General features: G+C 35.3%; 1 protein-coding gene across 8 annotated transcripts in view; it reads right to left on the bottom strand.

Moving 5' to 3' along the window:
• The window catches only part of NBEAL1 (neurobeachin like 1), a 182524-nt gene that overhangs the window by 84114 nt on the left and 85968 nt on the right, over positions 1-12442 (bottom strand). For all 8 annotated transcript variants that reach the window (XM_039222592.1, XM_039222591.1, XM_039222589.1 and 5 more), the window contains 8 exons: positions 11144-11312; positions 10559-10692; positions 9463-9622; positions 9251-9353; positions 8319-8475; positions 6441-6599; positions 4776-4935; positions 1604-1692 (listed from right to left, as the gene is read on the bottom strand). In XM_039222592.1, coding sequence (XP_039078523.1) covers positions 1604-1692; positions 4776-4935; positions 6441-6599; positions 8319-8475; positions 9251-9353; positions 9463-9622; positions 10559-10692; positions 11144-11312 — 1131 coding nt within the window. The remainder of the gene's footprint in view (positions 1-1603; positions 1693-4775; positions 4936-6440; positions 6600-8318; positions 8476-9250; positions 9354-9462; positions 9623-10558; positions 10693-11143; positions 11313-12442) is intronic.

Below are 12442 nucleotides of genomic sequence, written 5' to 3'. Positions count from 1 at the left end.
AATCTCTTTTATCTCTGACAAGTTTCACAGGAGATCAATAATGTTGATAGGGACTTTAATATCAACGGCTCTAATGCATGCTGATGCTGATATAGAAAGCAACTAGTCACAATGAGTCATAATAATGTGACGTTTTCTTTTCCATGCTGTGATAGGTGAGCTACCATTATTCTAGTGATAGAAAATACCATTTTTTTTTCCACAGTAAAGAAATTTTCATAATTTTAAAATTTCCATAAGGGGTGTCTGAATGGCTCAGCTGGTTAAGTGTCGAACTCTTGATTTCTGGTCAGGTCATGATCTCACAGTTCATGGGTTTGACCCCCATAAGGCTCTGTACTAACTGCATAGAGCCTACTTGGGATTCTTTCTTTCTCCCTCTCTCTCTGCCCCTCCCCCACTGATACTATCTCTCTCAAAAATAAACTTAAAATATCCATAAAATTACTTCTTTTATGTCCATTATATACATGTAATGGATAAAAACTAGGCTGCACTGAAAGTTGTTTTCAAGCTGAAAGGAAAGGATCAATCTATGTGGCCCACTTCAAGGTCAATATGCCAAAATCCATCAAAATGCAAAATGCGAATACCTTCTAACACAGCAATTCCATTTCATGGATTAGGTCCTGCAGATATATTACCAAAAACAGGTAAAAGTATATGTAAAGAAGTATATGTAAAAAAATATATGTAAAAAACAGAAGTTTATTAACATAGAAATACAGGAAGCCATCTAAATTTACTTTATACAATATTTTATACAATTGTCATAGAATGAAAAACTATATGTTGCCAGTAAAGGAAAGATATATATCCAGACTTCTAATGGAAAAATACTGTAACATAATTAAGGAGTAAGATTAAAAAGAAAAGCAAGGAAATAAATAGGAGGTCAGAGGTTAACAGCAGAGAAGAAAGAAGGTTATAATCAGGAAGAAGCACACAGGATAACTGTTTCTTAACTTGGTTAAAGGCTAAAGGAAGGGGCACAATGAAAGCAAGTCACTGTTACTTTTCCACAAAGTTCAAAAGATTCAGAAACTCTAAGATATGGTAAATTAATTAGAAATGGTCATTATCTTTGAAGGTTCTTGACAAACTATTCTCCTGCAATAAATTTTTTACTGGGGCAAGGGCATATTTCCAGGAGACTATGGGAGGGCTAACAAGAACACATTTTTGTGATTACATGAAGTTAATTAATCTCAAAAAGGAAACTATTTATAAAATCATGCCATTTACAAAATAACAGAAATTACAGCTTACACCTGGTATAAAATACTCGATATAAAATCTATTCATAGTAAGACAATACTGTTATTTTTAAAATATATTTGAATTTCTTTAGTATATGTGCTGCCAAAGCGAGCACATATTTTAATTTTTTTAATGTTTATTTTTGAGAGTCAGTGCAAGCAGGGGAGAGGTAAAGAGGGAGACAGAATCCAAAGCAGGCTCCAGGTTCCAAGCCGTCAGCACAGAGCCTGACATGGAGCTCAAACTCACAAACCAGGAGGTCATGACCTGAGATGAAGTCAGATGCTTAACCGACTGAGCCACCCAGGCGCCCCATTAAAGTAGATTTTAAAAGTTCACTAACCTTTCTGCAGATAACCACCCTGACATTTATATGTGTCCTGTGAGATATATATACCATGGACAACAGGTCTTTGAAATTAATAGCAGGATCTATAGTGGGGAAGAAACAAAAAGTTAAAATTGAATTCCAGAGGTAACCAAAGAACTGAGAGATGGATAATGAAATAATTATTTCATTTTTATTTTATTTTTCTTGCTGTCAATAATAGATAGCCTTAGTTTTTTTCTAGCTTTGTTGAGATACAATTGACATAAAACTGCATAAATTTAAGGTATACAACATGATGATCTGATATATGTATATACTGTAAAATAATTACCACAATAAGGTTAAATAACTTCCATCACTTCACACAGTTACCACTTTCCTTTTGTGGTGATAACTTTTAAGATCTTCTCTTAGCAACTTTCAAGTCCATAATATAGTATCGTTAACTATAGTCACCATGCTGCAAATCAGATCCCAGAACTTATTCATCTTATAATTGAAGTTTGTACCCTTTAACCACCTCATTCATTAGCCTCACCCCCACCCTGCCTCAGTAACTAGCAATCTATTCTGTTTCTAGGAGTCTGGTATTTTTAAATTTCTCATGTATGTGAGACCATGAAGTATTTGTCCTTCTCTGACTTGTTTCACTTAGCATTAATAATTGTCCTGCAGGTTATTCTGTTACAAATGGCAGGATTTCCTTCTTCGTTGTGGCTGAATAATATTCTTTTATATATATATACACATACACACATAACACATTCTTTTTCCACTCATCCATCAGCAAACAAGTCTGTTTCTATGTGTTAGCCATTATAAATGATGCTACAATGAACATACAGATAATTCTTCGAGATAGTGATTTTACCTTCTTTGGATATATACCCAGAATATGGATTGCTAGATCATATGATAGTCTTATTTTTAATTTTTGGAGGAACATCTGTACCGGTTTTTATAGTGGCTACACTAATTTGCATTCCCAGCATCACTGGACAAGGGCTTCCCTTTCTCCATAACTTCACCAACACTTGTTATCTTGTCTTTTTGATAACAGCCATCTTAACATGTAAGACATGCTATCTCCTTCTGGTTGTGATTTACATTTCCCTTATGATTAGAGATGTGGAGCATCATTTCATCTACCTGCTGGCTACCTGTATGTCTGTCTTCTATGAATAAACTATCTATTCAGGGGGCAGCTGGGTGGCTCAGCTGGTTAAGAGTCTGACTCCTGATACTGGTTCAGGTCTTGATCTCATGGTTCACGGGACCAAGTCCCACATTGGGCTTTGTGCTGTTGGCATGGATCCTGCCTGAGATTCTCTCTCTCCTTCTCTCTCTCTGCCCCTCCCTGCTTGTGCTGTCTCTCTCTCAAAATAAATAAATAAAACTTAAAAAAGTCTCATCAGGGCTTTTGCTCATTTTTTTAACATTTGAGAGACCATGCACATGTGCATATGCGCACAAGTGGGAGAAAGACAGAGAGGGAGAGAGAGAGAATCCCAAGAAGGCTCTGAGCTATCAGTGCAGAGCCCAGAGCAGGACTGGATCCCATGAACCATGAGAGCATGACCTGAGGAGAAACTGAGTCAGACCTTCAACCGAGTGAGCCACTCAGGTACCCTCTTTGGCTCATTTTTAACTGGAATTTTTTTTTTGCTACTGTGTTGTATGATTTCCTTACATTATTTTAGATATTAACCCCCCTCTCAGATATTTGATTCACAAGTATTTTCTCCCACCCTGTAGGTTGCCTTTTCATTTTATTGGTGGTTTTTCTCACTGTGCAGAAGCTTTTTAGTTAGATGTAGCCTCACTTTTTTATTTTGCTTTTGTTGCTAGTGCTTTTGGTGTCATAACCAAAAAGTCATTGCCAAGACAAATGTCAAGGAGCTTTTCCTTATGTTTTCTTCTAGGAGTTTTATGGTTCAGGGCTTGCATTTAAATCTTTAATCCATTTCAAGTTAATTTTTGTGAGTGGTGTAAGACAGGGGTCCATTTTCATTCTTTTGCATATGAATATCCAGTTTCCCAAAACTGTTCATTGACTATTTTTCCCCCACTGAGTATTCTTGAATCTTTTGTCAAATGTTAGTTAACCAGATATACATTGTTGTATTTCTGGACTCTCAATTCTGTTCCATTAGTATATGTGTGTTTTGATTGCTCTAACAGTTTGAAATCAAGAACCATGATGCCTCCGGCTATCTTCTTTTCCAACATTCATAAATGATGAAATAACTCTCATTTAAAATAAGAATTATACATATGTTTAAATTTTACAAAGAAAATAGATTTAGAATGTTCGACATTCTTCTGAGTAAGCCTTAAATAGCTTCTTTTCTTTTGATTGCCTGAACATACTGTCCATATATTTTGTTCTTATACTATTATTTATCTTTTTATGTGCATATCTTATAGCTGATATACTTGTCTTATCAATGAGAAAGTAAACCATTCAAGACAAAGAACCTTATAGCTTTTGAACCCCTAGCATCTGACACGAATACTATAGTTTGTAGTAAGTACTAAAAAAGTTTTATTTTAAAAAGTGAGAAACAAAAAAGAATATCTGAAAGAATATCTGAAATTAAGAATTTAAGCTCCCTAAAGAAAAAGACAGAATGTTTTGTATGTATTTTCTCTAGCATCCTTTTCTTATTATAGAGAACTCAATTATTTACTAATCAATCAACAAACATTTTCTGAAGGCGTATGGCACTATATGCGATGTCCTGTGGAGACAATAACAAAAAGCTTAATAAAAAATAGTACCCAAGGAAAGCCCTGCTGAATCAAATAATGGGTAATTTAAGAAGTAACCTAAAAAAGGATGGGGGAAAAAAAAAACCTTCAGGAAGAAATTGAAAATATCAAATATAATTATGCTATTATGAAGAACATTTCTTTCTTTCTTTTTTTAATGTTTTATTTATTTCTAGGAGAGAGAGAGAGACAGCGTAAGCAGGGGAGGGTCAGAGAGAGAGGGAGTCACAGACTCTGAAACAGGCTCCAGGCTCTGAGCTGGCAGTCAGCACAGAGCCCGACGCGGGGCTCAAACCCACGAACCGCGAGATCATGACCTAAGCGAAAGTCGGATGCTTAACCGACTAAGCCACCCAGGCGCCCCATGAAGAACATTTCTTAAATATATCAGTATTATCAGCATTAGTCATACCTGTATTTATAATTTGATTGGTGAGGTTTTTAATGAGATTAGCATTAACAGGTGCTTCATTAAGAAGAAGTCCCAATCCTGAATAGCCAACTTCTCTGAGCCGAATACGTTGTTTACTTCGTTCATAAACATTTGTGCATTTCAACATTTGTTCCATCACCTGGTTACAACAGTAATATATTCTTCTCAACACAGAGAACTAAGAACAGTCTGTCACTATTTTAAAAATAATTTAAAATTTCCTTTTTAATGGCTAAGGCTTAGAAGGAAACAAACCCTATAGCCTCCAAGAACAAAGATATGTTATGAAAGAAGAAAAAGATACTTCTAGATCAATCTCATAATTTATGTAACATTTATATAACAGTTTTATCAAACTAATTTTCAAGAACAAGGAAACATTTTGTAAAGCAACACAACCATATGCTAAAATGGGAGAATGAATTAGTAATATCATTCTTCTTGAAGTAAGATCAACATTTAAAAGCAAGACACTGAAACCCTAAGGACAGAGTAATTTTGGCAGAATAATATCATGAACAATCCATATAAGGTCATTTTTGGATAAATAACATTTGATCTCCATAAAGAAAAGTTTATTTGGGCAGATGCTTTAAAGAGCAATTATGGGGGCCACCATAATTGATAGTCATGACAGACTATGCCAGATCATTTTTATTGCACTCTTGTTTTTCAAAGTTTTGGGATTCCAAACACAGGCAATCCAAACTTGACCCCCTAAGTAGACTTTATTAACATAACACTGATGATATAAGAGGAAACAACTGCCATAGGCAATTAGACATAATGAGTAGAATAAATCATGAAAAGTAGAAATATGACTAACTCCTCTATTTTTTAACAAAAAAGGTTAAGTGCGTAGCTTCAACCAAAGCTCAAAGTGACTACTTTGGATAGCTTAACAAAATATATTTAATATCCTCTGACAAGTTACTAAACTCTCTGGCCTCAGTTTCTTTATCTGTAAATTGGGAATAATAATATGGTTTGTGCAAGGATTAAGTTAGCTAATATATGAAGAATATATTACTGCCTAACAACAGTGGTGCTACATAAAGTCAGTTATTACTATTAAGTGCTAAAATGTCTGACCTGCCACGTAGACCCATGGTAAGCCTAGAGAGATGTGACAAAATGAATGAAAGGGAGTGGGAGGTGTAGGCTTCCAGTTATGAAACCAATAGGTCACAGGAATAAAAGGTACAGCACAGGGAATATACAATACAATGGCATTGTAATACGTTATATACTGACAGATGGTAGTTACACTTGTGGTGAGCAAAGCATAACATATAAACATGTAGAATCACTACGTTGTATGCTCGAAACTATTATAATATTGTATGTCAGTTATGCTGAAAAAAAATTTTTTTAAAGAAGGCAAAAAAAGGGACATGAGAAGTTTTATACAGAGAATGATATAACCAAGAAGATTTTCCACTGAAATAATTGACCAGATTACAAGACAGGTTTTAAATATTCAAATAACAAACATGTGAAAAATATGCACCAAAACAAATTGAACAACTGAAAATTAGATAAAAGTAGATATGAAAAAAGAATTTACATTCATAAAATGGCTATTTATAATTCATATATTTACAAATGTCCCCAAATATAAGGATGTTTAAGACATATTTGTACCTTAAAAATGATTTCTCTTAGTCTGTCAGAGTACTTCTGATTTAAGAGCAAGGCATAAAGTATGTCAGCATTTCCTGGTTCATACAGCAGTAAGAAAAGCTGACCTCTAGTTGGGCTGGTACGCAGGAGACTCGCAAGCATATCCAAAATTCCAAAGAGCTTTTAAAATTAAACAAAACAAAACAAACAACCACACTCATATATGGAAGCACAAACAGAGTGGTAAACCACAGTTATTTATCTAAATCATATATACTCTAAAGTTCTAGCTTAACTGAACTATCTGAAGCCTCACGAAATAGCCCTGCCTCTTACCTCCATTATGCATTTAGCTTGTTTCCTTTTGTATATCCTCTGAATATACATATTCACCTGCAGAACCATGCCTATAGGGCTTTAATCACATGAAAAGCCATGTCTTTCATAAAGCCTTTCCTGGTCTCCTTAACATATAATATTCTCTTATACAAACCTCATAGGACTTTGTATCTCTCTTACAGATATTATCATACTATTTTTTTTGTTTCAAGGTTATTTATAAAGCTCTCTTACCTATCCTTTTCTCCATTAGGCTAAAAGAATAATAACTCATTATTATATACCTGTAATATCTTAGCATGATTCTGTGTAAGTAAGCTTTCAATAAATAACTCTTTGAACTGACCAAGAATATACCACTGGCAATGAATCAGAGCAGGTGACAATACACCTATTATGAAATAAGGTAGCTACTCATTATTCTAAATAAAAAGAAGCTTCTAAAGTAGTCTAATCTTACAGAGAAATAGTATAAGTTAACTCATCTATATAATATTAATTATGAAGTCATGTAAGCACTGAGTACACAAAGAATACTTCATCAAAGAGCACAAAATATTTGAGCTAATATAAATTAAGGTTGCTCAAGTTTGGTGTTGAGAATGGTATACAGAAAGAACACAGAAATAGCAGTAAATATACCTGGGGCTCTATTCCTAGGTTTATCAGCTGTATGACCTTTTTTAGTCACCTAATCTCTCTGAATACATACTTCCAAATGTGCAAATGGGAAGATTACTTCCTGGTCTGTTTTATCAGTGGTTAGCGAATTTTACCACGCACCATAATCACCTGGAAGACTTGGTTCAGCAGTTTTGTATTTCTAACAATTTCTCACGTAAATATGGTTAGGAATCATACACTGAGAACCACTGTCTTACAGAGTAGTTCTGAGGTATAAATGAGTAATGTATATAAAAGTATCTAAAAATAGTAATATATTTATAATTTACTCTTTTTGCATAATTTTTATAAACCTATGTTAAATTCATGTTAGAAATCTGTCCAGTATCTTTGATAACAGGTAAATGTATATTATGTGGCCTATAAAAATAAGCTTCAGAACTGCCAAAACAACTATTTCCAGATACTACTTTCTAGCTAATTAAAATATTTTATTACATTACCAACTACTTCATTAAACTTTCAGTTAGGAGATAAAATTTACTTCTTCAATTGCATAATAATGTACTACACCTAATAAACACTTTATTCTTTTTTTTTTTTTTTTTTTTTTTTAAATGTTTTATTTATTTCTAGGAGAGAGAGAGAGACAGCGTGAGCAGGGGAGGGTCAGAGAGAGAGGGAGTCACAGACTGAAACAGGCTCCAGGCTCTGAGCTGGCAGTCAGCACAGAGCCCGACGCGGGGCTCGAACCCACGAACCGCGAGATCATGACCCGAGCGAAAGTCGGACGCTTAACCAACTACGCCACCCGGGCGCCCCTAAACACTTTATTCTTAACGTATGTTTAATATATACGTAATTTTAAAAGATGATGTTGCAACTTAAGTGCGGGGGAAAAAAAAGAGGAAAAAAAGAGTATCTGAAGCATGATACCTGTTCTTCTTCATTGATAGCAGCTATGTAACCCATAATACTTTGTATCTCTTCATGAGTTCCACCTTTGCATAGAAAATATTTAATTAGTCCATACAAAGAAGTCCTTATTGTTCGAATGTCATCTACAGACAGCTCACTGTATTTACAATCACTCCTGAAAGAGAAAATAAAAGTGCAAGAACTGAAATTTAAAATTTTTATATTTTAGTGCTTTTTTATACAAAAAAGATGTTTCCATGTTTCATGGTTATCTCTGTTTTTCTTTTTAAGGAAAACATTTTAAAGTCAGGAGTTGCAATGACAAAGATATAAATAGTTAAAACAGATTCTTCTTATTTATTTACTTATTAATTTATATTTTAGACACGGAGCGCACATGAGCAGGGGAGAGGAAGGGAGGGAGGGAGGGAGGGAGAGAGAGAGAGAGAAAGAGAGGGAGGGAGAGAGAGAATCTCAAGCAGGCTCCAGGCTCAGTGGAGCCTCATGCAGGGCTTGATCCTATGACCCTGGCATCATGACCTGAGCCAAAATCACGTCAAGATGCTCAAACGACTGAGCTACTCAGGCACCCCTATATAGTTTATATTTAAACAACACTAAGTGGAAGACACAGTTGTAAGTGCTTTACACATTCTTAATTCATTTAGTTTAACCCTCAAAACAACCACATGGTGTCATAGGTTTATTATCTCCTTGTAATAGACAAGAAAACTTAAGAACAGAAAGTTGAGTAAGTTACCTACAGCCAATTAATGAAACCCAAGATTCAAACCCAATATATGTGATCCACCGTTCATCATTTTAACCTCCACATTTTCCTGTCTCTCTGAAGTTAAAGGGGATCAGAATTTCTGGAAAATAAATAATCTAGACATTCCAACCTAGCAGCAAGCAGAAAACATCAAACAGAAGGAACAAGGCCAGCATACCCATAATAAATCCTCAGTGTATCTAGGAGAAACTGCACACCATACTTCTTTCGGAAAACTCTCCGGCTATCTTTGATGATGGTAGAAAGATATTGTATATGACCTAAAATACAAAGTTCACTCTTAAATGATATGCCTAAAATAAAATCCCACAAGTAGTTATAAATTTCTAAAACAACTATAAAATCTGACCAAACAGCCTGTTCTCTCACCAATTCGGAAGGGAAAATCTCCACGGTTCCAAATACGGAAGTCAAAGAGCAAATACTGATACATCTGTTGCAGGAGCTGCATGTTTTTCTCTAATGATATCTGTTCAATTAGTAACTGAATTGCCATCAATACATTAACATCCATCAAGACGCTTGGCACCTGAAATCCAAACAGATGAGGGTTCTGTAAATTTCAGTTTAGAGGCGCCTGGGTGGCTTAGTCGGTTAAGCGTCGGACTTTCGCTTAGGTCATGATCTCACGGTTCGTGGGTTCGAGCCCCGTGTCGGGCTCTGTGCTCAGAGCCTGGAGCCTATTTCAGAGTCTGTATCTCCCTCTCTCTCTGACCCTCCCCTGCTCACGCTGTCTCTCTCTCTCTCTCCTAGAAATAAATAAAAATATTTAAAAAAAATTTCAGTTTAAATAACTATCATTTTTTTAATTAGTGTTTTTATCTGTTTTTATTTATTTTTGAAACAGAAAGAGACCGAGCATGAGCAGGGAAAGGGCAGAGAGAGAAAGGGAGACACAGAATCGGAAGCAGGCTCCAGGCTCTGGGCTGTCAGCACAGAGCCTGATGTGGGGCTCGAACTCACGGAACTGTGAGATCATGACCTGAGCTGAAGTGGACGCTTAGCCAATTAAGCCACTCAGGCACCCCTAAATAATTATCATTAAGCTACATTTAAATTCCAAATGATTAATGCAGGATATCTACTGAATATAAAAATCTTTGTTACAAAAATATAAACAGCTTAAACTTCAATTTTTTCAACAACTACTAGAACATATTTTCCTAATGTCCTATTTCTAAAATCATCTTAAATTTATCAGATATCCCAAATACCAATGTTAACAAAGTCCTATATATCAAAGATTATATACTGTTACGTAAGATGACTAACTCATGTAAAAAGGTGATTAAGAGTAGATTTAAAATGCCTGCTTGCGAAATAAAATTACATCCACTAATATAAATGAAGCCATAATAATGTAATTTAAAAAAACATTTTCTTAGTAAGAAGAAAAACTCTATAAAGACACACTGCTAATTATAATCATTAGCCACATCTGCAAATGTGTTAACTTTGTGCTCACCTTCTGAAGTAAGGCACCAAGGGTGGCAACTCCATGGGAGTGAATAAGATTGTCCTGGTTGATAGGATGTCTTTGAATAAAGTGTTTCACAATCAAGATAAATGTTGCAATTAGATTTCTCTCTAATCTTGACTCTGAGGAATTGTAAACATGTCATTAATTATCATAATTACTCTGTATCATCTTGATAACACATTTTCTATCTCACATTGCATATAGTAACAAACAAGATTATGGCTGAGCAATTTGTCTCCAAAGGTCGCGTTAGAATACAAGTATCAGAGAAAGCAGCAACTGCACATTGTACACTTGCATGCAGCAAATACTTTCTCTACCATAAATTTAGCAATGCCATCACATTTTCATTAACAGTACAAACTGAGGACAGTCAAGAGTAAAACCAACATCTTAATTTGACTGAAATATTAATCACCTCTTTAAATTACACTAGTAAAATTAGGAATAGGCTGCTTCAGCTACAAATAGTTAAATTTCTTCCTAATGGTGGCAAGACATTTTAATCTATTTTTCAATTAATTTCTCAAATTTCTCAATGACTATTGTGTGTTAATTTCATCTTAATACCTGAAGCCTTCGTGGAGGTCAATACTACCCAGTCTCCTTCTATAGGTGTTATCAATTCAGAAACTGTACTTTCATTCATTCTTTCAGAAATCTGTCCTTCACCAAAGTGGCTGATTTGTTCCAACAGAGGGAAGAGTACATTTAATCCACCTATGCAGTTTATGATGTCCTGAAAAAGAAAATTACAATCTTTTAATCTTATAAAAAAAAAAGGGGGAATTTTGTCCTTTAATAGCCTCACAGCATGTATGACATTAAAAATGTGCTAAACTTTCAGGCAATGTAAGGACAGCCTTCAGTTAAAGGAACCCTAATTCAGGGAGATGCTTTACAGAGTAGCCACAGGGTGTGAAGGCGCAGGGTGGTGGGGGGCACCTGGGCGGCTCCAAGGTTAAGCATCCTACTCTTGATCTCAGCTCAGGTCTTGATCTCAGGGTTGTGAGTTCAAGCCCTATGTTGGGCTCCATGCTAGTCATGAAGCCCACTTATAAAAAAAAAAGTAGCCAGGGGGGAGGGGAGGTCACCATAATCAATACTCAAGAAAGACTATGCCAGAGCATTTTTACCACACCTTTGTTTTCCCAAGTTTAGGGATTCCAAACACAAGCAATCTAAACTTGACCCCATAAGTAGACTTTATAATGTAACACTAATGATATAAGAGGAAAAAACTGTCATAAGGCAATTAAGTATACTAAAATAAATTAAGAAAAAAATGCATTTGGTGGTAGAAATATGACTGATTCCTCTACTTTTAGTTAACAAAAAAGTTGAAGTGGGTGACTTTTTTTTTTTTCAGTGAAGCCATGTGAAAGTTTATTAGAAAGATTGCTTTCTGGTGATGAAAAGTGAGGACCGCCCCCCCACACCTTAATTATATTCCTATAATCCTGTGGTTTATATATCCTAGATTTAACCCACTTTTTGTTTCTGTATCTCACACTTCCCTACCTATTCAACTCAATCAGCACGGGTTGAACGATTACCATATGCCTGCCCTTGTGCCGGGTGCTCTGGGGAACACTGCCATATTGTTTATTGACTCCAGAAAACAAGAAAATTCATCATCAGCTAAAGTATTGATAAACAGTGTGTGAGAGGAGAAGTTCAGATGACATACTGGTTATGAGCACAAACGGGTCCGAATTTATTCAGTGATTCCAGCCTGGGAACACACACCGCTAGAAGATGGACTTTCTTGGCCATACTGAACAGACGCCAAGGCATTTATCAACCAGAAGGATTGCCTAACAGTAGCTTTTAATTTTTTTTAATAGTTTATTTATTTTTGAGACAGAG

Source organism: Hyaena hyaena, unplaced genomic scaffold, assembly GCF_003009895.1.
Source record: "Hyaena hyaena isolate Hyena2069 unplaced genomic scaffold, ASM300989v1 scaffold_1166, whole genome shotgun sequence".
In the NCBI taxonomy this organism is placed as follows: Eukaryota; Metazoa; Chordata; class Mammalia; order Carnivora; family Hyaenidae; genus Hyaena; species Hyaena hyaena.
This window is presented reverse-complemented; position numbering and strand designations above follow the sequence as displayed.